Source organism: Perissodus microlepis, chromosome 1 (assembly GCF_051167445.1).
Source record: "Perissodus microlepis isolate ML-2025 ecotype Zambia chromosome 1, ASM5116744v1, whole genome shotgun sequence".
In the NCBI taxonomy this organism is placed as follows: domain Eukaryota; kingdom Metazoa; phylum Chordata; class Actinopteri; order Cichliformes; family Cichlidae; genus Perissodus; species Perissodus microlepis.
The window spans coordinates 30,701,789-30,728,214 of NC_140461.1; the positions used below are offsets into that span (position 1 = coordinate 30,701,789).

Genomic DNA, 26,426 nt, shown 5'->3' on the forward strand with positions numbered 1-26,426 from the left:
GAAAATGAAATGCCAGAAAAACAATACAAAAAAATATCGGTATAAAAGTAAACTTATGCAACATGTTAGCATTTCTTGCCTTCCTTCTAGAACAGCATATAAAGGTTAGTCTGACCCTTTGTTTTGCGGTCAGTGCTCTAGTCGCAGGTTTGTGAACACAGCCACTCCTTACACCAGGCCGTGAACTGGAAGCTCCAGTAGAGCCGCTCCTCTGGTTGCGTAAACTCCGGCTGCATCGGTTCACTGACAGTCTGACTCGATAAGATTAAAATCAAGAATCTTATATTTCAAGCAACATTTTTATTAATGCCATTTTTTCCATGCTGAGGTTGCGTGAAAAATGGTGCTACCATTGTTTGATCTGATTGTTGCAGTTTCATAAATGCCTCCAGTAAAAAATCTAAGGATTCAACATTTGATGAAAGTTTGTTTAGCTTAGCTGCACCAACACACATTATGGGAGCAAAACACTTTCTGACATTATACAAACACTCGTCAATGGTTCACGATACTTTGGTAATGTGTTCTTTGTGTATTTGGCTTTACTACTTCTCTTGGCTGCTTTCTACACCTGCCTATCTTGGGAGATCCCTTTCTGGACCCATCTAAAGGCTAGTAATATTTCAAGGTGCTGCTTCAAGCAGTGTTTCAAACTGTTCTAGGTTACTGTCAAGACGACAGCCCGAGCAAAGCACTGGGCAAGAGGAGAGGTCAGTCTGTCACTGTCGGGGATCTACTGCATGTGATCACAGGTGAAGTTGCTGGTTGATGCTGACATCTAGTGGTCGACAACACATCATCAATATCTTATCACTGCTGCAGGGGAAGACGGTAGCAGGAATTAATTACATGCATAAAAACACCAGATATAACAAAAGTTTGGGCTGCTCTTTGTTTCCCCCATTCTGTTTACAGCGGTTATTTATTGCAAACCAAGAATAGAAGGACTAAAGGTTTCATGGAGGCTCATCTCTTATGATGGATGTTCAGTAACCTTGGTTAAGTTTGCAGTTTTAGGGTCATTTCATCACTGTCTTACAAACAGGGGTTAAATGTAGCACTTCAGTGTAGTGCACTAATGATTTAATTAAGTGCCATGCCAAAACAAACCAGAATAAAGTGGTAACCTTGAAGATGGATTCAAGTTTGTACTGTGAGCACAACAGCCCAGGTACATTGGATCAAACAAAAGCACGAGGTAGTAGAGGATATACAGAAGTAATAACTGGATAATATCATAGTACCTAAAGACTTTCCATTCTTGGCTCAACGCTCTCTTTGTCATGTGTAAATAATCTGGAAGCTGCTGGATTCTGTGTTATGCAGCTTTATCCTGATATTTCAGGCTCTCTTATGTCACATCAAGCCCATAAACATGACAGAAATCATTTCAGTTCTTTGCTTTTGAACATCAGATTGTTTTCAGGATGGATTTTTTAAAAAAGTATCTTTTAACTGCCTTGGATGTCTTCCTGATACCTTATCTTGTGAATGATGGTTCAATAAAGGATGCTTGAGAAGAGTGTCCTTTAAAAATAGTGCCAAGAAAAACAATTCAACAATAGTTTTCTCATTCAAATTTATCAGTGTCCTAAAAAAGAAGAAATGATAAACAAACACATCTGATTATAATACGGGTGCTTTTATGATGAATTTCAGTATAAATATCATGACTTCATAAAGGTGTGTCATGTTTGGCTGAGAGGGTTGTTTTATTTTTTAGCATATCAAAATATGGAATTACTTAGTCATTGTTTTGGTATCCAGTATCTCTACTCATCTACAATGCACTGATCTGATCCAAAGAGCATGAAGGAATGCATGTCATCGTGTGCTATTTGTTTCCCATTAGTCCTGCTTCCTCTCACACTCAGCCACGTATGTTAAGTTGGAATTTCCTTCTTTAAGTGGACTAAAAGTGCAAAAAGAAACACAAACATCACATCAGCACTGGATTACTATAGAGATATTACTTGTAACGTGCCCACTGAGAATTATCACGCTTTTCTAGCTATCTAGACTCTCTTAGCTCATTGTTGTATTTTTACAGCCCATTAAAATTGCAGTTAAGTCTGACTGCCCCCAGAACTACATTTTCCACCAGTACTTGACTGCTTTCAGTATACAAACTATACAAACTATAGCACAATTGTGCTATGTTTCCAGTTCAAAACAACCCCAAAATCCAAGCTACGTATATAATTAAATTAGTGCTGTCAGCGTTAATCTCATTAAAATTATGTTAACGGCATAACCGTCCAGCTAGCTGGACAGTGCTAACACGTTAACGTGCTAACCGCGCTAACGGTTAGCACGTTAGCTATGCTAGCGTTAATGCAGTTATGGCGTTAACGTCATTTTAACGAGATAAACGCTGACAGCACTAAATTAAATCTATTCAAATCACAACGACCTTTCCTTCCATGCAAAAAAACCCCAAACAAAATAAAATAAATCACACTGAATAAGACCTGCAGCCAACAATCCCTACAGACTCAACAACAACGTGTTTTACTGGAAGAAAGAGATGTAAGCTTTGCCATTGTAGCTCATTTTGTATTAAGTCATCAGCTGGAAGGAACCAATACCGTCACCTGTCACAGGTCATGCCTATAAATAAACATGAACAGTGCACGTTTCATGTAGTACGTAAAACAGTATTTAAGGCAACACACATGAGAATTAGAGTTGCTTACTTGACCTTTTTCATAATATCTTTCCTGAATTATTAAAAGGCATTCATCTATTCCTTAGTGCCATGTGAGAAGGACGCAAATGCAGACAAGATCAGGGAAACATAAGCAGTGCCGAAGTCTTATTATTATTGTTGTTATTGCAAATTAAGCTTACCCTGCTGGTTGTCAGACAATAACAGATCAAGGACTTGCGCAAGAGTGACTCAAACAGACAGGATGGCCCGAATAAGGAGTGGCAGAAAGTTGAGTGGGTGCAGAATGAAAGTCTGTTTTCATTCTTGAGCCATCAAATATTGTCATTTTGTCCAAGCCACTGGCTCCTCAGAAATGTGCCCTATATCGTGTCACTTGGAGTGGGAGCAAAGTGAATGCATTAAGAGACCAGTGCCAACTAACACGCTGTGAGCTACGGGGAGATGCAGACGGTATATGACAAAATAGAATCATTTTATGGCCGGAGATGAGAATGTGTCGGTGAAGTAGATGCTAAATCCAGCGCTCCAAAATGGTGACGCATACTGCAGACAAACGGGGAACGCAACCACCACCCATACTGCCTCATTGTTACCCTTTTAAACAGGACTATTATCTCTAGGCACCCAACACCGCTGTGTCCGCTGCGTCAAGGCACTGACGCCAAATGACATCTTGTACGTATCAGGCGATGCCAACGGAATCTGACAAACCGACAGTGTTTGACATTCTGGGATGAGAATGAGATGAAAAGGCTGAAGGACTCTGGTGGGTGGAAGAAGCAGAGGAAAAAAAACTGGACTGTGAGCAGATTGTGACATTTTACTGTTGCCATGAAACACAATTGTATAAAGCAGCAAGAAAAAAAAGGTTTATTAAACCTCCTGTGCACTTAGTGTCCACCACAAAATGGCAGGTGTAGGTGTATTAATGACAAATCAGTGACCTGGTGCAGTCACCTGATAACCAATCACAATGAGTAAGTTCTTTCATTATAAATGCTGTCATCCATAGCAAATGGGTCAGTACTTCCTTTCTCTAAATGTATAGAAAAAGGTTGCTCTCAACAGGTCTCAGAATAGGTCATAAACCTTAAAACTAAATTGCCTTTACTATAAGCAAGCCCATTAGGTGTGGAATTACCTGTTGGAGATCAGAGAAATGCACATCTTTATTTTAAAATCTATTTTAAAACCTGCTTTTTTACTGATTATGTCATATATTTTTACTATATGTGTTTTTTTTAGTGGCTGTTGCTTATTGCATTCCCTTTGTAGGTTATTAACTCTCGCCTGTGGTTTGTGCTCTTCTTTGTGGTTGCTGCCCTGCACTGATTGCTAATCTACTCTGCTTATATGATGTCATATATTTAACCCTCTCAGGCCCAAATTAAGTTTTTTGTTGCTAATGCACCAGCAAGTCCTGCAGTGGTACTTCTGAGTAAAAAAACCTCATAAAATATGTATGTGGGGTAATCAGGTTGTTAGTTCTTAACTGTTGCAAATCTGCAACGTCTGCCTGGAGAGGGTTAAACACGACGTCTGCCGCTCACTCGTAATTTAAACAAAAATTATTATTGAGCCCTCAGTGCTCACTTAGCGTTGCCTTTGCAGTACTAACCAGATCAGCACAACATATACTGAGAAATCTGTTTTATAATTAGTACTGAAAGGTATATATACCTTCATATATACGTCAGCTTTCCTCTTTCCTTTTTTTCCTGCCCAACCCCTCTTTTTTTGTTCTATCTACAGCGACCAGTTTCAAAAACAGGTGTCGCACCCATGAGCTGGGTTTGCCTCAAGCAGAAATCTTCAATTTCGGAAAATTGAAATTGATTTACTTAAAAACTTATGTCTGACAAACTGGTAAGAAACTGATTGCATTTTACACTAAATATTGAACTGACTCATTGAAAAATGAGTCAGTTCAATATTAGTTAACCAAAGCAGGTTAACTCATTGAAATAAAAAAAAAAAACACCATGTGTTTTGGCAATGAGCTGATGTACTTTATTATTTTCGTTTGTTAGACAGCAAATCGAGAGGGAGCAAAAAGAAACAGCTCAGAGTGGACGCGTAGTCAAAAAAAGCTATGAAGTCAAGACTGCTTCTGTTTTGCCCACATTCACTGATGATAATGTCACATAACTAAGCATTGTTTTCTACTGTTATTAAATGTAGATCCTTAACCTGCTCTTATAATAATTTTTTATAAAATTAAATTTTTATATTTGTGTGTGATTGTTGGGGCAAAGAAGAAGTGAGGAACATGGAGAGCGATACAAGAGCAGGAAAAACCAGGTGGCCAAAAAAACTTAAATCTGAAATCAACTCTTACCAGTTTAGGTCTTGTAAAGTGGAGTGACAGGGTGATTTTCCATATCTGTACTGAATAGTGCTTGATGAGTTGGTGGACTGCCTTTGTGTGGTTAAGAAATGGAAACAATGTCGGGCATGTTTGTCCTTTTTGTCTGCTTGGCTGAAAATTGTTCGTTAATTTATTTTTGCTAAATTCTGGTCATCTTGACCAAGCCTTTGCTTCGGATTTGATAACTAAACCTTAAACTCAAACTTAATACACCTAAAACTGGTATTTTATATTGGAATCATTGGTTATTCAGTATAAATTATTCACTACAATAGGTCATCCAACTAATTAGGTTGCTTTTGAAGGTAAGACTGTAATGAGTACCCAGTTGAAAGGAAATGAGGTATGAAAATGTGAGAAGCGTTGACTACATTTAAAAGCATATTCCATTAATGTTAATTGGAAGGCACTGTATGCATGACATTATGATTTGAGGCTGAGCCTCCCCCTGGGGGTGGGCAATTAATTTTCCCAGGGAACCACATGAAAAACTGGGACTATTGTGGACGGCTGCAACAAAGAGATAGAATTAATATTGAACACTATAGAGTTCATTGGTTTAGCCCTCTATAACAGTCCCAGTTTCTCATATGGCGCCTTGGGAAAATTAAATGGCTACCCTTGCACTAGCTGTTTGCTAGGCTAAGCTACTTCAAGTCAGTACTTTTTTGGGGAACATTTTTAATCAAGTTAGGCTACAAGTAATACAACTTGCTGTGTGGTACAACCTGTTGATGAAGTCTCTGTTGTAGTTCGTTACACAGCACTTATCAGTAGATAAGATAAGATCTGTGTCTGTGCATTACACTTATACAGTTTGTGCATGCTAACCAGTTTTGCTAGCATTAGCTCATAACTTAGCACTCCAAGTGCTCACCCAAACAAGGTTACTTCTGGGATCAAAAAGTAAAGATGGTAATGCTAAAATGCTAAACAACTAAATAAATATAAAATCAAGACTTCAAAACAGTACACAAAGCAATCGCAAGGGTTCCTTTTCATACAAGGGAATCTTCCTTGCCACGATTTGTTTTTAGTGTTAGGAATAGCTAGCTTCTTACTATTATTATCATATTATAAATAATCTTGGTTAAAAACTGCCATTTAGGACGACACCTACTGGCTATGGACAAAATAACCTAACTGCGTGACACACAGAGAAAAGTAAGACTGGACCAGTAGTTTACTGGGTTCACTTACAAGACAGCCGGTCAGGGCAGGGTTTCAGGTTTACAGGTAGAAAGCAAAAGCTAGGCAGCGATAAAACAGGTGATGGAGTGCTGCGAAGTTACAGTGCAAAAAACCCGAACTGACAGAGGAAGCATTGTGAGCCAGCTTTATTTATTGAGGTGACTAATTAGTGAAGTGGAAGCAGGTGAGTGGAGAGGCGGAGAAGATCAGAAGATGTGTCTGGTGCGGAAGGGGAGGTGGGAGCGACTGATCTAAAACGACAAGAGAGAAACGTAGAACAGAATCAACAACTGAGCTGTAAACCAAAGACGTGTGTTTGCAAGACTTGTTGATATACAACAGAACCTTTAAATTGACATTATATAATATGTATGAAGCATGTTTAGTAACAAAAAAATGTAAATGAAGCTGTAGATTCAGTTCCGGTTTGAAAATAAGATTGGGCTGAAGTGTTTAAGCAATCGTTTCATTTGTATTTTTTAGCTTGAATAATTGATGCTTATACAAAGCTGTCCTTTGGCTCCACGCAGAGAATAACCTTGCAATTGGCTGCATTCCAGCTTGGCTGTTTACATGTACCTTCGACACCCTGTAACTGAGTCTCTCAACGTCCATTAATAAACCAGATTATTCTTGTGCCACCTGAGGTGTGCACTTGCCCACAAACACAGCGCTTCAACAGAAAACAAGGGAGAAGAACACGCAGCCAGCTCTGCAATTTGAAGAAAAAATTATATTATCCAACATGGTAATTTATCTTAGAAGACATTTTGCACACATTAAGGAAATTATATTTGAGGAGTCGAGAATGTCTGTATGTCACAGTGACCTTGTTTTATATTACCAGATTTTTGCATGAAGGATTACAGCACATGCTGTACTCTTCTGCCTCCTCACCGCATTTCACTGGTACTATTAAAATGCACTTTTTATTGAGATCCTGACAATCACAGAAAGCTTGTGAGCTGCTTTTCTGTTGTTAAAGATAGTTGCGAGGAAGAAAAGAGATCCAGAAAACTCCAAAATAGGCCCATAAAGCCTTTATTGGCTGTTCATTATTCAGCCAGTGTATTTTGGGCCCGACTCCCTAATGAAGGCCGCGAGGCTCACATGTGTTGAATTCACAATATAGTGGAATACAGCTATTCCTGAGGTGGTATAAAAATAGGAAACGTTAGACTGTGCACGGTGTATATCTAGGTGTAAACCTAAAAGATGTCAAGGCAGAGCCATTCAGCTTTCCCTCCTTGCCTTCTGGGTCTTACTGTTTTCTGCCAGACACAAACCTGAAGGAGATAATTCAAGTCTGACAGTGAGGTATCCCCAGTGCTGCACAAATGCAGCCCTGCACTCACACTCGCACAACACAAATCACTTGCTGGTTGTGGGTTTTAAGAGGGTATCATTAATGCTTTTTGTGAGTTCACTGCAATATAACAGTTGGGCATAGACTCCGGATCCGTCTGGAAAAAACAGCTTTCCGGCATTTGTTTTAAAGGCTAACCAGAACCAGAAGCAATGGCTTTGCAGTTAAAACTGTGAGGACTCATCGATGTAGCAGGAAGGTGCCAGGCAGCAGTTACTGCAACACCACAAACATATTTTGTGATTACATGTCCTTTGTTTAGCTCACATAGAAGGCAATTTACTGTAAAAATTTCATTTTCATGAAGACAGAGTCGAAAACCATAAAATCCTCATGAGGAAGCGCAGAATTCGACTTGGTGGAAATTATGTGCTTTTTATAATCAACTGAGGAAATAAGTGAGAGCGTGCACAGTTTGGCTTTTTCATTATGCCTCTCCAAAGAGTTGCAAAGTGTTTTTGTTCAGACTGAGCCACAGAATCTTTAGCACACGGGGAAAACACTCATCAAATCTAATGCTTAACAGGCGGATCTGAGAGCGCCATTTCGGAGAACTTACTGGAAACAAGACTATCGTTTAAACTACACGCATGAAACTTTAACTCAGAAGCACACGTGTGAAACTGTAACGTAAAATAAACAGCAATGAATCGTAAAAGTGAAAAAAATGAACACACCTTTTCAGCAAGGCTAATATGAAACTAGACACTGACAAACATCCAGGGTTTGATCTGTTTTTCTGCCTGCCTAATCAGAGCGAATTAACCTCAAATGCAATAATAGCTCGAAGGATGCTTCAAAGACTGAGATAAGTGCAGACCCATTATGGCAGTTTGGCTGTTATACCCCTCTTGCAGCCATTTCCCTGAATGAGTCTCTCCAGTACAGCAAAAGCAGCCTCAGATCTCTGAACAAGCTCATCCGTGTTCACATATTAAGGCTTTTTTTCCTATGTCCTAATACTGCTGATAGATAATTCACACGATACCGCTGCGAGCACATCTTTATGTAACTAAATTATTAATCCGACACTGGGAAATTATATCTCTGAATTCTCAAAGTGAGCATGTTGCTGTTGTTGGGCGATTTCACTGTTTTTATGTCTGCAGCGCTTTTGTCTATCTTGAGTCTGGGAGATATATTTCAGGGAGCATCATCTAAATTTCCTCATTTATGAATTTCTGGGTACTTCGGCTGTCAGTGTGCTGTACATAACTGTAAATTTACATTCAGTCTTTGATTTTACCATCAAACGATGTGTGCTCTGCAGCATATATTACGATGACAAATGGCAACACATTTCCCTATTCAATACGGACCGGAACGTATGCAGAAACATGTGGGGCCTGCACTGAAGCCTGGTTGAATGAATATATTCAGTGGTCTATGTTAGGAGAATCTGGTACATGAATGAGCCATACATATGAATGAATACATGAAAGTGCCAGATTTATTCAAATTAAAGTTGAAAATCCTTTCGCCGCCCTCATTACTCATTCTGCTATGGAGGTGTTTGACAAGACTTTTTAATGAAGAAGGATTCTAGCTTAATTTATATAACTAGATGTATCTACAGCGAGATAAGAGCTGGCTGAATCATCCAGAAATAGGAGCCCCTATACTCTGTTTCACTTATCCAGGCAGGCACTCCATCCTTTGGGATAAGAGACATGGTACAGTCCAATGTATAAATGTATTTATAGGTGCTTGTACACCACTCTGCATTTAATCTTTAGTTATTATTCATCTCTACCTCTCTTTGACATCTGTCTACTCACTCCCAACCAGTCATGGGAGATGGCTGCCCCATCCCTGAGCCTGGTGCTACTGGAGGCTTCTTCCTGTTAAATGGGAGTTTTTCCTTCCCGCTGTCGCCAAGTACTTACCAAAAGGATTGTTGGGGTTTTCTCTGTATTATTGTAGATTCTTTACTTTATAATATAAAGAGCCTTGAGGTGAGTGTTGTGATGCAGTGTTGAAGTTTATCAGATTTTAATAAAAAGAACAAATAACAAGCTAAATCACATTGATTCAACATTTAAGACTATTTTATATGGTGTCACAACATTTGATAGTATTTTTTTTTTATGCCAAAGCGAAGAACTTCCCTTGACACCTGAGGAAAGAATGTGTCACGCTGACATCTGCTGCTTGCGATCGCCCTTCCCTCCGTTTCTTGCACATATCTGATCAATTATAATTTGATAGACAGTGTGGAGCACTAACAGACATGAAGCAACATTTACAAAGCAATGCTAATTAGATCAGCTCTCCTGCACAGCCCTGGGAGTAGTTTTTTATGCTTCTGCTATTATCACACCGAGCAGGATTGTGTTGGTGTTTGTCCATGTGCGAGCCAGAGTAATACAGTTACTTCTTCATCCAGTTGAGACTCAATTTCAAGAATCAGCTTGAACTTTAACATGCTATTTTTGGAACTTGCAAGTGACTCCAAATTTTATTATCACACAGCAAATCCAGCATGTCCAAATTAACACTGTCGGATTTGATTTCAACACTATTAAAGTGTCTATATGGGTCCACACCAGAGAGTGTTAATTTAACTCTTTTTGGAGAGTTGGTACATTAACTCTGATTTAGTGTTAAACACCAAATCTGTCTGGAGTTGATAATTTAATACTTGGTGTTAAGAGTTTATATATTAACTCTCAAAAGAGTATTTTAGTTTAACTACATAAGAGTTATCTTCTAATTAATTCTAAAAAGCGGGAATTTTACTGTTCTGAACTTCTAGAAATTTATTTTGGAAATAAACATTTACTAAAAAGACGCAATGGTTTTTGAAAAACATTTATTCTGAACTGTGCACCACAATTTCAAAACATTTTCTGAAAGATGTAACAGTGTACATGTTCTCACTTTCATTAGAATTTTGTTTATCAAAAGGTCCGACATAGGTGAGCTGGTAAATGCAAATAACAGCATTCTCATCACTTATTACAATACAATACAATACAATATGCATGTCCTTCATTCATCACTTTGTGGAACTTCAACGCACTTCTGCTCTCCCCCATATTCCATCTTCACAAGCATATCCTATGTGGAGATTGGCAACAGGTAATACTGGACTAAATGTAAAACCTCAACCTTTTTCATTTTTACCTAAACCGTGTGCACAAAACTCTGGAGGGATCTAAATGCTAACGTAGAACCCAGTCAGGACGTCTGCTACTGCTGTTTGCTCGTTTTTTTTTTTTTATGGGAGATCGTTTTCAGGCTTCAAGTAGCACCATTATACCAACATTTCACATTTTAGACATTGGTCAAATACACCTAAAACAAAGGTTTGACTGAAAATTCACATGCAACCTTTTTTTCAAGGCTGTGGTATTTGACTGCAAACAATACCTTTCAGCTAGCTAAAACAGAATATTATGCTATCACCGAGCAACATGGCTAATGCCTTTCACACAGCTTTGTCTCAACTCCAAAGAGCCACAGAAGTAAAAGCTAATAATAATAATTGAAACAATCTTTGAAAAAATGACTTACCAAGCATGGCAAACAACTCAAATATGTAGAGCAAAATGTTCTGAAACGGCTTCACTTCAGCTTCGATTGGAGCCTATGGTGCTGGGGGCGGAGTCTGTGAATTTACTCTATTGGTGTCATAGCCCCTGTAGGAGTTCAGAGTTAAGAGGTCAAGAGTTAATGTTTCCATTGTAACACCTCCAGATTTGAAATAGAAACACTAATTTTTAACACTCAATTTTAACTACTATCATTTTACACCTCAGAGTTACATTAAAAGAATGTGACTCTACTTAGAGTAAAATTAACTCTACTTTTGCAAGAAGACTACTAACACCAAAACATTTAACACTTTTGAATTTGCTGTGCAATCAGATACAGACTCACCACTTCATTAGGTACATGCAGACATAGTCAAAACAACCTGCTGGCGTTCAAACTGAGCATCAAAATAGGGAAGAAAGGTGATTTAAGTGACGTTGAATGTGGCATGGTTGTTTTTTTTTATGCCAAATGCACATTTCTATTTCTAAAACTGATGATCTACCAGGACTTTCTAGGGTTACAGAAAATGCCTTCGTGGTTTAAGAGGTCAATGGAGAATGGTCAGACTGCTTTGGGCAAATAGTAAAGCAACAGTAACCCAAATGACCACTTGTTAATATTCAAAATAGGAGAAAAATGCACAGATGGGTTACAGCACCAGAACATCACTGCTGTAGCAGATTGGATAAATGCTGTTTGGTCTGCCGAATTTTTGCTGGAATATTAAAATGGTAGGGTCAAATCTAAGCCCTCTATCAGTGCTTCAGGCTTGTGGATGTGCCATAATGGTGTGGAGGCCCACTTTGGCTCACTTGAGCATCATTTAAATGCTACAGCCTACCCAAGTATTGCTGTGGACTTTGTCCATCCCTTTATCATCCCACAGTGTACCCTTCTTCTGATGGCTGCTTCTAGCAGGCTACATGCCATGTCACAAAGCTCGAGTCATGGTTTCTTGAATGTGCCAGTGAGTTCAGTGTATTCAGTGTACAGTCACCTGATCTCAATCCAATAGAGCATCTTTGGGATGCGATGGAACAGGATATTTCCATCATGGATGTGCAGTTGACAAATCTGCAGCAACTGTGTGATGCTATCATGCCAACATGGAGCGAAATCTCAGAGGAATGTTTCCAGCACCCTGTTGAACCTGTGCCATGAAGAATTAAGGCAGGTCTGAGGGCACAAGAGGGTCCAACCCGGTACTGACAAAGTGTCAGCTGACTGTATGTCACATATTACAGAAATGAGTGAAAAAATGTGTGAAGCTATGCTACATTTGAATCTAGTTAATGCCACTGCCTCTTTTTTTCTTCAGATTGTGTTTTTAACTCAATGTTAAAACACATTAGATATTATTTTTGTTTTCTATGTGTTGCCTCTCTGTGCCAAGGTTTGTCTATGCGATAGCACAGTCACGTGAGTCAAATGGCCCAATCCTGCACATACAGGCTTATCTATTTGCGATGCAAATGTCTGAGAGCTAGATACTGAGGGCATTTCTCTCCAAGCAGCTCCAGTTATGAGCTTTCACAGGAGGAATTGCATGTATGTTTATTTGCATTCCTCCCTTATTGTAATTCTGAAAACTGGTATGACTGTTTGCTGTTCTTATTGTCTAAATTCTACTGCCTAAGATCAAAGAAACAGAGACTTTGCTACAGTGCTTTTATCTATCCATAAAGCTACAGATCTTTTGGGCAGTGGGTGAAACTTGGCATTAAACGTCAGTATTCACAAATGCACCCTTCTTCATAATGCATTCTCCAGGTTTCATAGCACCCTAACTTGCTTTTCCTTTAACCTTTCATGACTTTTGCACACTTTTGTTTTGCACTCAAGTTTGAAGGCTGTTTATCCTCCGTTCAAGATTTAGGCATTTCTATTATTCACCTCCCTGATGAGGCTACGTGATCCCATTAGCTTCAAACACTGGCAGGCCACATGAGGTGGCAGCGACAAGCTGTCTGTGAGGAACTCTGTGTGCTCGGAACAGTGGGCCACTGTTAAACCTCATCTATGGCAGTATATCAGCAGCTAAACAAAGGCATCTTCAGTGCAAAATGATAAATAAACCCACGTGGTTATGATAGCAAAACACATGAGTACTTTTTGCGAAAGTTAATGTGTTTGATTACTGGCTTATAACATGTAAAACAGGTAGGAAGTAATAACCGAGACCTGAACAGACAGCTCTGCTGCTTTTTTCATCTCGTTTTATTTTTGACATGACCTTTTGAAGGTTAGTTGTGTTGTGTAGCTGCTTGACTGAGGCGAGTCTGCAGTGGCTGAAGCTGTAAAAATAACCAACTTAAAGGACTTGATTTTGGACTATTAATGGCTGCCAGGTATTCTGTATAATGCTCATGCTGATTGGGCGTACTCTTTTGGAGAACTGGATGGGCTTTCAGACTATTTGATGGAAACCTGTAGTTTTCAATTTCATTAGCAAAGCAAGCACAGCCACTCCCTCTTCTTAACTCACCAAAACACGCCAGCTTTGAGTGCCACTTCACCAGCCTCGCTCGTTCGCACTAAATGAATTCAGCCTCTGCATGACTCACTTAATCGAGGAACGAGACAAAAAAGCAATCCTGGCTCATTTGACGCACGGTACCTGCGAGTTCACAAAGTCACACGTCACCTGGTAGCCTGATATAGACCAGAGACAAAAGCATGGATGAAACCCGAGCTTACCAGCCTCTTTTCTGTTACCATGACGACCGCAGCAGGAGGAAAAAAAAAAAAGGCTCCGAGGACCTTTGGCAAAATGCTCCGCCCACTGGGGGGGAATTCACAGATCTAACCTGGCAACCTGGAAACCTGGCAACCAAAAATTAATATAATCAACTTATTTAGATGGCAACATGAAATAATGAGGTGGTAGCAAATTGACATTCCCCCAACCCTCTTTACTCGTACACCAATTCATTTTCATCCCCGTCCTTCGTGGCCTTTTCATGGCATGCAACTGGATGCGGTTCAGGGCGTGTTTCTGCTGCTGGCAGGTGAAGAAGCAGGTTGAACAGGTTCTTCCCTGAATGCCACTCTGTCGGGCCCTCCTCCCTCCCTCCTTCTCTTCCTTCTCTCTCCAAGCCGACTGCTGATTCACTCTCACATGTTGGCAGCTGAGTGAAGAGATTTTGTTGCCTGTGCACCTGTTCTCATCTGATATAGCCTAAGAATAAGGTAAGGATTTACTGAGGGAGGGTTTTATTTATTTATTTATTTATATTTTTGTCTTTCCAATTCACAGCAAACGTGTGAGGCTAAAAGCTGTCGGGAATATGCTTTTCAGGACCATATTTACTGTTATTTTTTATGAATATTCACAAACCCCCTATCTTCATTCCACTTTTTGTTTTCACAGCGGCATTGTGTTTGATGATATTTGATTTGGTAGCTGTAACATTTACAGTTACACTTAACAATTGGCCGTACCCCGCAGGTTTTGTCACTGCTTCTTATTTTGAAAGTGTAAAAATAGAAGATTCAAAAACTGAAGAGCTTTTGTTTTCAACATGAAAGTAAGAAAACAAGTTGGTTGCTAGGTGCCACAACGTCACAACGAGTGACATACATACTTTAAGACTTTATATAACCTAGGCAGGGGAATAAGTGGTTGCCAGTTTTTACAGTTAAGAGCCTTAGAGCGATGTTTTGTACATTTAAAAACTGGGATGGATGAACTATTGAGATCTTTTAATCCAGAGTACGCACACTTTAAGATAAAAAAAAAATCAATCAAAATATGGCCTAACCACACAAATGCATTGATAAGCAGAGTCAACAAAGAGAATTTTCTTTTCTTCATACACTGTTGGGTAGGGCTGAGAGTTGGTTAAGAGTTCAACTGCTCTTAACCAGGAGTATAAACACAGCCTGAAACTTCTGCTGTACGCAGAGGTTGCGTTCCACATGAATGTAAAATAAATTACAGTATATTGAGGGGTGATAATAACTTCAGACAGCTAGAATGTCAGATAATTAAGAAGGATATGCTGTCGCCAGGTGTTTACAGGAATCACATTAGTGTCCCTTTCAGCCTGCGTGAGTGTGTCTGTGTGATGTTGATGAGGGCACGGCTGACTGAGCTGTTGAGATGATAGCTTGCGCTCTGACAGACTGGCATAGTGGGAGCTCTTTTCAACAGATGGCTTCTCTGAGTGCGAAGGGTCAGAAGCAAAATTCTCTCCCCGTTGCCGTGAACTTGCTGCTGCGCGAAGACTAGTTGGCGGGTCAAAATATTCTCTGGGCGCAGCTCGACACTGTAATTTCTTTTTCTTTTAATGGTTCAGAGTAGTTGTTGTTCATAGCTATGCTCTGTGTCACAGCATCAAAGTGGGCATAGCTGGTTTGAAATTGCACGGCCCACATGTGCCATCCAAAGACACAATAGTGGTAGAGTCTGTGTCTGAACAGGTCAGCTGCACAATGTTTTTATGTCTTTTTAAAGCGAGTTGACAATCACCAATAATACTCTGGTCTTTGCATTATAGAGAAACCACTTCCATGCTGATTGTGTGCTCATTTGAACAGTGAGCAATCAAACAACAAAACAAAACAGTGACGCTGCTGAGCTGCTTGTAAAACTGGTTCCACATTAACTGGTTTCCTTTACACGGGCTTCTCAAGATGGCTGCAGCGTAATTAGACTTTTATCCTCCACAGAGTGCTCAGTTGAGAGCTGTTGTCTTAAAATTGTTGGTGTACTGTGAAGACGCGAGACAGGAAATGTGGGGAGAAAGAGGAAGGATGAAAAGTTCACACAGTATTCCAAAATCCATCAAGCGACGGGAGAGGCAGGAGATGCATTAGCGTGTCATTTAAAAGCGCCACTTTGTTATTTTCCACCGCTGCAGTGTTATGAGCTCTAACTTGTTCCCGCCATTCTGCTGCTGGACTGAAACATTTTTTGTGTGTGTTTGTGTGTGTTGCACGATCGGCAAACACGAACGAGCCCGATTGATCCTGCGGCAGGCTGAAAAAGCAAAACACACGTTTTTTCCCCCCCATTTGTTTCTCGGAAAACAAAAAAGACCAGCACGAAAACAAAGTCGTCGGATGATAACAAGCTTGTCGAAAAGCTAACCAGCGATTGAACAATCCCTGGTTGATTGTGAGTTGTCAGTCAAAACAACTGAGCAGTTCTATTTTAAAGCTAACATCAGCAGTTTCAAGGAAATACAAACTGTATTCAAAACATAACGAATATACACGCTTGGGTTTTCCTTTTTGCCAGATTATCAATCCCGATGAGCTAAAAACAAAGTACTTCCTTGATGTTTTTAGCACCTTTGTTGAACATGTCAAAACAGGTAAAACCGGAAATGTGAAATTCCCAGATTTGCAAGTGAAGCCTCTGTTGCTCCAGGCGCCGACGTTACACACTGTACACTGAGCCTCTCGTGCTGATTATAACAAGCATGAATTTAGAACAAAGCAACTGATCAACAAAGTGACTCACAGCAAGAGTGCCCTGTAGGGATTTGCAGTCATTTGTGTACTGGAGTGAAGCCGAGGGGAGAACACATAGCTCACAGGGCACTCGCACAATTCACACTGTCAAAAAGCCACAGATCTCACCAGAGATTGTGTCGGGGCTATGCAGACATTGTAGGGGATGACTGCTTAGAAATTTGCCAACAAGCTCCCGAATGTGCCGCGTTCACAATGCTGTCAGCCGTCCATTGAGCAGCTCTCCGAAAGTCAGGTGGTGGCGTGGAATTCAAGGATTTTTATTATGACTCATGTCAGTGAAGCTCACCTGCACCCCTCAAGCAGGTGTTTTGGTTGCATTTTGGAAAATGCGGGGAAGAAAAAAATCAGGCTAGAGATGTTTTGTTGTTGTTGAGTCTTCCAGTGCGGCCAGGCGGACTTTGAAGGCTGTGATGAACACACATTTAGCACCTGTGGGTCCTTCCTGATGGTGCTTATACTCAGCAGGTGGTAAACAGACTTTTCAGACGCTCAAAGAAAACAGGGGGGGAAAGGAAATAACAGAAAAGCTGTTTTTCTTCCTTTAGCTTTTATTTGAATCAAAAATGCATTTTGTGCCCAACCTCCAATCTCCCTATGTTTTGGAAAAAAAAAAAAAACCACATTAAAGCAACAAAAATAAACAGCCAGTCGGGAACATGTCTGTCAATGTGCAATTTAGCAAAACTCTGGTAAAGTACAAGTGTAGAACTGGGAAAACGAGGACTTGTAATTGTTATAATCCACAATATTATTTTAAAATTATCACTGGTTATGAACAATGGAACGTAAATGTCATGCATCTTTTTCTAATTATAAAAATAGCCCATGGTATATTAATGATTAACACAATTTGCTTATTATTGTAAATGAGTCTTCTTCATCATGTGTTATATCACTACAGTTTCTAAGTAGTGAGTTGATGGCAGCTCTACTGAAATGTTATCTTCCTGGACTATAGTTGAGATACTAGTGCAGTGCTGAGTTAGACTGAAATGAATAAAATATTTTCTTCATATCAGTGTTTACTGCTGTATGGCATATACATGACATAACACTCAACACTACATCACATCCACACTCTTTTTAGAGGGGCAAGTTTGCTCAGCTATCGTTAATAAATGTTGCAACTGAGTTTTGATCGTGGAAAAAGCAGATTGCAAAGTAACTTTAACTTTAAAAGTCGGGTTTCAATGTTTCTTGACGATGGATATTTACCTGCTGGAGGTGGTCACAGGCACATGATGCAATCAGCAGCTTTCAAAGAAGTGAGCAAGATGACCTTAAAGAAGCAACTCGCATGAAGGTGACCTCGATGAATAAATCTGCGACAAAATGAAAATAAAAATTCCAAAAATAGATGAACGAAATAAGTCTTCTAACAGAAGTTATGCAGCCCTCAAAAAACAAACAAACAAACAAAACACTGAGCTTGGCAGTGACATCACATGATGGAGTAAGCTGAAGTTAGTGTCAGTATTAAGGTATACTCTCAACCAAATGTAGAAATATTGAAGTTGTCCTCATTGTTTTTGGACAACAACAGCAGACTGGGCTTTCCTTAAGACAGCCTGTCGATACAGCTCATCCAATGAAATTTCTTATTGACTAATACTTTTTCCAGACACTGACAAATTCTGTTCAGCCTCCTCCTTATTGCCACGGGCAGGTTGTCATATCATATGGTATTTGACTTACTGAGTAGTTATTAAGGATACTTTCAATTAAGCTGACATAGTTAGTTGTGGCTAACTCCAAAGGCCCTTAACATCCTGTTAAGAATAATCTCTGATTAGCTTTCTTGTACAGACATATATACATACATATGCTACGATCATTACAGCTGATTATTATTATTATTATATCATTATTTATGTTTTTTTCATGTGTTTCAGAGTAACAACAAAAGGGAAAATGAGACTTCTGCTCCTTCTCCTGCTTGTCCAAGCATTCCACCTGGCATCACTCCAATTTACAACAGACTCTCCAGGGAGAACGATTGATAAGAGTTGGTTGCGTGCACGAGGCAAAATTCCACAAGGAAGTGAGAATGCTACGGTTACTAAAGGAAACGATGAGGGAGCTGATGTTACAGAGTCAAATAATGACTACAGTGGGACAGCATCTGGCTCAATGGTAACATATTCAGGAGAAGAGGAAAACAGTGGAAATGAGAAATGGGAGGATCAGAATGTTACCACCACGACCCTGAGTCCTGAAGTTCAAAACGGTACGATTGAGCTAACCGAGCTGCCGCCGACCACAACCACAGATCCCACAAACGCAAGCCAGATCAACATGACGGAAACTGAAGGGGAATTTAATAAAACGCTGACCCCGCGAAACTCCACCAGCTTCCCAGATTACTCTAATCGCACCGATTTAGAGTCACAAACCTCGGTTCCAGAGACCAACACTACAGAAGAGCACACAACAACTCTGACCACAAAAGCGGTGCCAGGGATAAATGCGACAACCACCACATCTTCACCTACAACGGTGTTTCTTCACGACGTCCCGGAGACTACAACTGCTGCTGCTCCAAACACGCCTGAGAAGGTCAACAAGACTGACAAAAGCGCGGGCTTAGCGGGCAGCTCCGATACAGGTACTGGTGCAGTCTGCGTAACAGGATCTGGTCCACATTTGTGTGTCTGATCTTGAAGGCAAAAGGCAGATGGAAAGTCGGAGAATATGCTGTCTGTGTGAAAGTTTTAGAAGATTTTGACTTGACTTAGTTAATGCAGGTTGAGACATCAGAATAAGATCCATGAGGCGGCAAAGGAGGATTTAAAAATAGCGATGACCTCTATGCTCGGTACTCATGAGGAAAATATTATCATGTCATATGTTTAACAAATTGCTTTTTTACATCCCTTTCCTGGCCCATATTTGCCAGCATCTATTTTCCCACTGGAAGAGGACAAATACCCCTTTTTTCAAAAGCAAAGGTTGGATTGGGTTTCAAGTCCTATCGAGGTGGCTGCTATGAGCAAAGGAGTCTATTATAACCACCTTCTCAACCGGACAATGAAACCCTGTTTTAGGGGGGAAAAAACTTGAAAGAGAGAGCGAGGGACTGAGGTCAGAGATACTTGTGCTGTGTCGGTGCAAGGGCGTGAGACTAGACTTTGGTGTCGACCACCAGATCAGGAAGATAAGACTGGAAAGGAAATTTATATTTCTTAATCAGTGCGTAAGCTAATAGAAGACCACAGTACAAAAAACAAAACCTTTACAGAGCTGGTGCAGTGGGGATTAAAATGACACAGCTCGTGGACAGATGGGACAGTAGGACATAACACTAACAGATGATGGCAATAGGCAGCAGGAAAACAGATGTGAAATTGTGGGCAGCACAAAATGATAAAAAAAAAGCTCCATAGTTATCATGACAGGAACAGCATGTGCACAGAAACGGTAGAAAAGCACTGAGTACAGATAAACAGTCTATATGTAAGATCCCACAAGGCACCTTAGCTTTCTCTGACACTAACTGACAATTAGCTAATCTCCTCACTTACTCAGCTACAATCCATACAGACCTGTTAGTAACTCTGTGTGGGAAATGCCTGTGGGAATTACCTAATAATGGTGTGGATGACATGGGTAGCTTTTAAGGATATCCTAGAAAAATACTGAGCTTTTTCAAGGTTTCCAGATTCATCCTAAAGAGAACATGACGTGTATCTGTGCCAAATTTCAGAGCAGTCCAGTTCGTAGTCGTTGATCTACGATACCGTCCATTCAGTAAAACTGTGAACAACTCTCTACACAATTTTAGACTAACTTTATTTGCCTGTGTTTGTACATTTTTGTCATCATGAGATGAAAATTTAAGAAAAAACTGATAACTTGCAGTTCAATTTGTTTGCCAACCTTAAAAAACTAACTAACTAAAAATAATTTCCCAGCAGGAGCAACAATTGCTAAAATCTTTATTTCCACCTACGTTTCATTATGTTTACTTTAAAAGTAAAATTTAAAAAAAACTTGCCGCTAAAGATGACAAGAATAGAAAAACACTTAATGAAACAAGTCTTGTGGTTCAGCCTGCCTTGGATTACGGGTAAATTGATCCTAGCAAGTCTGTCAATTGAGCCGTTTCTAGATGAACAAAGTCACTGAATTATTTATGTGTGAGCCCTGACAAAATACCACTCGAGTATTTCTCTGTCAAAGGATGTTGAAGACGACTCTATCACTTTCAAAAACAATTATTTTCCACTGCTGTTGCCTTGGACACATACATTAAAATAGAAGAGCAGCAAACATTTATGTTATATATAAATAAAACCCAATTTTTTTTGAAAAAACAACAACAACAAAAAAAAGTCAATAGGCTAGTTATTGTTTCACAGTTTCCATTTAAACAGTTGTTATATATAATTTAACGACAACTTGAATGCTATTCATGAAGTATTCAGCCACATTTCACCACATTTCGATTACGATCACAACCTGCTGCCTTAAAATATTCAAATGTATTCCAGAAATTATCATGAATTTGGCATGTTAATTGCATTAATTATCACAGCGTAAATTATACAATTCTGAATAATTGTGATGTATCACCATGCAATGCGTTACGGCTCCGAACGCAATATGAAAAACACATTTTAGCCATAATTAGTCGACAATTATCCCTCAAAGATGCCAAACGATGTAAATAATTTCTTGTTGACAAATTATCTGTGACTCTCTCCCACCCCCACAACCCTTCACTCCTCAGACGAAGGTTTCGCAACAGATCCCCAGATCAGTAAACGACACAACGCCTGGGGAGCAGTGCTGGGAACAGCTGTGGCTGTGACATTTGTGGGACTGGTGGCCTTCGTAATCCTGAAGAAGAAACAACAGAAGGCCTTCTCTCACAGGAAGCTGGTTGAGGAGTATCCTTCCGAGCCAGGTATGTGTGTTCCTTCGCGCTATAAAGTAACAGATCGTTGGCTTTAATCAGGGTTGCCGACTTGATAGCTATCGAAAGACTCTCATATTTAATAAAACGTCTGGCAGCAGACTATTAAATTATGCCGAGAAATGTAGTGCTGAGATAAAACTGTGCTAAATATGCCTTTGTCAGTGCTTCATAATGAGCCACTATAACTCACTTATCCCCTCGTATTTAAGGTAACTGGCTGCTGGATAGTGCCGCAGTCCCCTTTACAAAAAGAAAAAAAAGTTGGCTGTTTAACATAGTGACAAAAGAGAGAGGCGCTGCTCTCTCTTACTCTCTCTCCCTTTCACATACACACACACACACAAGTGCATAACTAATCCTGTTTTAATAAGGCAACCCTCCCATAATAAGGTAACCTCACCATGCAAAATAGGATCATGTACTATGATAGTTTCTAATCTGTTGCTTTCCTGCCATGAACTTAGAGGGAAACAGCACTTTGTTGTCACAGTTCCCCTACACGCCCTCGTACATAACCTTCCTTCATCTCCAGTTAAATTCATTAAAGTGCACACAGATATGCACGTGGGACTCGTGACTGCACGGGCGATTAGCTGGCAAAGTGCATCTAGTGCAGGCCGGCTTGAAAATGTACCTGCACTTTCCAGATGAGTCACATTCCATCTTAAGCCATACACCCACTACAATGTAAGAGAAACAGGGTGGCAACTGAAAAACATATACTCTTGACAACACCCAACATTGTTAAAAGAAACTCCTCTGGTAACAAAGGCAGAGTTACAAAATGGAAAGGAAGAAAACCTCTTTGGTCACGCAGTCGCTCAGTATTGCGCAGTATAACTCGAAGAGTGTAGAGCACTTGATAAACTGCTTGGCAGTTCACCAGTAAAGTGACGTGATACGACTGCCTACTTGCAGCCCATGTATGTAAATTATGCGCTTAATGCAAACAAGCCCACAAGCTTCATGTGCAGAAATGAATGATTAAAAGAGCTTGCGAGAGGCAAGAGGTAGCCAGACACTGTGGGTCTGTGTGCTTGTTCCTCTATGGCTGTTATCATCCAATAACCTTGCTAGTACTGCTACCCTTCGCTTGAAAGCTAAAGCAAGAGTTGTTTTCTGCATGTAGTGTCTGTATCTGTGTGTGGTAAACTGTCATCAATTGTACATGTGAGCCAGAGAGTCTCAGGCTGTAGAAGCGTTTTTGACCTTGCAAAGGCAGTGTTTTTCTTCCCCGGGATTTATTTCAGTGATAGAAACATCAAGTGCTCAACTGATCTCAGTGTTGTCATTGATGTCAGTGACATTGCCTCATACAGGTATCAAATATCGGAATGTTTTTAACAACAAGCGTCTGTTACATGACACAGCAGATTTAAAATAGCAAGCTAATGGTTAAAAGAGCTAACTATAACTGAACAAACGCTAGGGGACATTTTTAATACCGAAGTAGTCTTACCTACAAAAACGTGGATAATTTATGTGTTAACACATTGCCACAATCAAACTCATCTCAAGGTCAGACCATTTAATCCCCAGCAAAAGCAAAATTGCAACAACCCGTCCACCAAAAAACAAAAGTTGACCATTATATGTGTTATTGATGAAACAGTTTTCAAGTCAGTCTGACAGGTCTGTGGGGGTACATGAGATTTAAAAAAATGGAACTGGTGATTTTTAGAATCGCTTACACAACACAAGTTGAGTAAGCGGTATAGCCCCAAGTGTCACTTTAGCCTGGCCTTTACAATCGCTCCTTCTCTTCTTAGACTCTTCGTTTGCACAAGCAAAGCAGCTCCAGAAAACAACACAAGTAATATAAACCCAACATAAGATTGTTTAGGATTTATTACCTGTCCTTCTTGCTACACTGAGTATATTTTCACAGCAGATCCTTAAGGGCTGGCGACATTATCTCTGTGATGCAGTTATTTTCAGGTTAAGTGTAATTTATGTCTTAGGTGTGTCCACTTACCTTCGATCGATCTTATTTATTAATCGGAGTTAGGTGTAGTGATTTCCTATATAATGCTCCATGGTACTTGTAGGTGCAGAGGAAAACAATTATTCAGCAGGGACAATAGCAGCACATTCAGGAAAAGAGCTTTGTGTTATTGATTTTTGTTAAGGTTATTTCAAAATGGAGCCTCGAGAAGAGAGCTCTTGCTCTTTGCTTTTAGGGTATGTTTTTGCTGTCAAAGCCACTGTGTAATGGTAGTGTGTTAATAAATCAGTAGACTGCTCCTTTTTGTGTACTTGGTTATCTTATGCTGGAAATAAAAGCATTACAACAGAAAACCTAGGAGTCAAAGACATAGGATTGGACCACTGACAGTGGTCTACTCTTTAATCTTCCACCTAAACAAGTTAATTAGAGTACTTTTCTTTTTGCAAAAGACAAGGTGTATGCTATAAATATTTAATATTGTCTACTTTCCAGTTCTCAGATTAGACAGCAGTGAGCCTATGGACTTGAAGTTTGGTGCCTACTACAACCCAGGAGTACAAGAGGACACCATCCAAATGTCCAACCTTCCAGGACGCCGTTGAAACTACAAAGTCATGAACTCCCTTTCAAAAAACGTTTGCCAGCTATGATTATTGGCATTCAGTAGACAGCTTACTGTCTAATGTGTGGATTTTTGTAAATAAGATGGTCTGAGAGTGGCATTTGTGGATGGGAATTACAAAGTGAATTATGTAGGTCTCTTGTCAGCCACAGATGATACTTATGTCAGATTATGTATTACGTTAATCAGATTTGCTGTATTTAACTAGGAATCACTGAAGGCAATCCATCTGAGTACACCGAGAAAGCCAAAATGAGCTGTTAGCCATTTATGTGTGTTGCCAAAGGGAATCAAAGACAGTCTTTCCTAATGAAGAATTTGCTTTGCAGTCAGTGAACAATGTCAAAATCAAAAGTTTTTGCCTTACTTTTAAACATATTTGTGTGAATGGCACCAACAGAATTCAGTTAATGAGCAGCAAAACAGAAACATTAGCATAAAAGCACATCAAAGCACAACGAGGTTCCAGCTGATGCAAAATGTTTGAAAAAAAAAAAATAGCACTGATGTCCTGCCGTCTAAATAGCAGATGACACAGCTGGCCTATCGAGGCCTTTGCAACAAAATTCAGAAGCCGTGGTGAACAATAACATTATCCATATCGCCAATCGCATGCTGTTACAGCATAAGGTAGGCAATAAGCAGTTAAATTCAAACTGTGCTTTTCAGATATTCCACAACTGGCAGTCAGAGTCAGAGAATTGAAGCGTCAAAGCCAAAGACTTCAGTTTGTTTTCTACACACTAGTGACTGAGGGGGAGGGAGGCTGGGTGCTGCGTTGTTATTCATAGGCTGCGATTTTGGTATTCTGGAAGGGAGCTGTGCATTTGGTCTTCGCACTACTCAGAAGCAACAACTATATCAACATAATATACCGCTTAAATCTTCTGACCTCCAGGTGTCCAAACACAGATTTGACTTTCTCGTAGTGACTGTGTGCACATCGGTACATACTGTTTACCTGCAGCATAACCACAGCAAATTTAGAAAAAAAGCTATCGTTATTATTATTTCTTTTTTTTATTCTTCTATAATTTTGCTTCAGAAAAAAGCATCTCTTATTTAACTGCTCCACTGTGGCTGGACAATAGGTAGCTATTAACTCCATTCTGTATGTATTGAATGCAACTGTATAAGAAAATCTAACAATATTGCTTATTTCTACACTGGTTCTGTTAACACACATGCTTTTTTAAAGAAAATAAATCCAGATATATACATATCTTTCAGCTCGCTCAGTCCTTTCACTCATCATTACCTGAGTGACACCAACACTCAATCAATATGCTTCCTTTCTATGATTGATATGTACCTCAGCTTTGCCCTAATAGTCAATAGACAACTGTTGCACACACACACACACACACACACACACACACACACACACACACACACACACACACACACATGTAAATATATACATATATACTGTGGTTAGTTCAGCAGACATGTTGGGTCTGCTTCCTTCCTCTCTAATTTTACACATCAATCAGTGCATGAAGCATTTTTCCTGAGTCAGAGAAGCGAGTTTAGCATTGCAGTATTAAACAAGGCAATGCAGTTGGATTATTGGAGAATTCTACATGGGTTGTGATTGCTTGTAAATTATACGTAACTGGATGATGCTTTACTAAATAAACAGCCTTCCCAAAACTGTCTCTGTTTCATGAGTTTGCATAATTGCCTTCAAATGTGTGTAAAAGACATACAAATTGTGTTTGCTTTCATTATAAAACAAGTCATTCCATGCACGCACACACATAAGAGTCAGTATTAAGAATGTTGGACAACAAGGGCGTCCTTCTTTCATCACAAAACTTGCTCGGTCTCTTTTAATTAACAGCAACAGTTTAGGATGTGATTGTTTGGCAGGGTGCTCAAATCAATTAACTGAGGCTAAGTCCTTGATAAAGAATGTGTACACATTTCTTTGGGTGGTATAGACAGGTTAATTTTACTTCCAGCTGAGCCAAATTAATTCAAATGAAATGAAATGATTGCTATCTAAATTGAGGCCATTTTTTTTTATTGGCTAAACTGAAATTCTTTTTTTTTTCCAAGTTAACTTGCAGGAAATGAGTTTAACCTACAAGCCAGGCCTGTTGTAATAACTCAAATCAGTGTCTTCTTATCAGATGAGCCTTCTACAACAGGTTAATCGCCAGTGGTGAATTACGCTAAAGTCCTGTTATTTTTATTTAGCACAGTCATTGACCACAGGGTTGGAAAGACAAAATCAGTCTGTGTCAGGACCAAATACAAATATTTACATACTTCCAAGGTGAAAATATGTGTTCACTCCTTCTGTATTTCACAAAGAC

At 39.7% G+C, this 26,426-nt stretch overlaps 1 protein-coding gene across 1 annotated transcript; it reads left to right on the forward strand.

Annotated features, from left to right (window-relative positions):
• Positions 1-14,204: 14,204 nt before the first annotated feature.
• LOC146394075 (uncharacterized) lies at positions 14,205-26,194 on the forward strand. The gene is made up of 4 exons (XM_084949103.1): positions 14,205-14,325; positions 18,510-19,222; positions 21,347-21,523; positions 23,976-26,194. Exons 2-4 carry the CDS (start codon positions 18,529-18,531, stop codon positions 24,083-24,085), a joined length of 981 nt encoding a protein of 326 aa, XP_084805229.1. The 5' UTR covers positions 14,205-14,325; positions 18,510-18,528; the 3' UTR covers positions 24,086-26,194.
• Positions 26,195-26,426: the final 232 nt, after the last annotated feature.

Coding starts and splice junctions, on each gene's coding strand:
- LOC146394075 (XM_084949103.1), top strand. CDS start 18,529: ATGAGACTTCTGCTCCTTCTCCTGCTTGTCCAAGCATTCCACCTGGCA. Junction 19,223..21,346: donor AGCGGGCAGCTCCGATACAG/GTACTGGTGCAG, acceptor TTCACTCCTCAG/ACGAAGGTTTCGCAACAGAT. Junction 21,524..23,975: donor GGAGTATCCTTCCGAGCCAG/GTATGTGTGTTC, acceptor TCTACTTTCCAG/TTCTCAGATTAGACAGCAGT.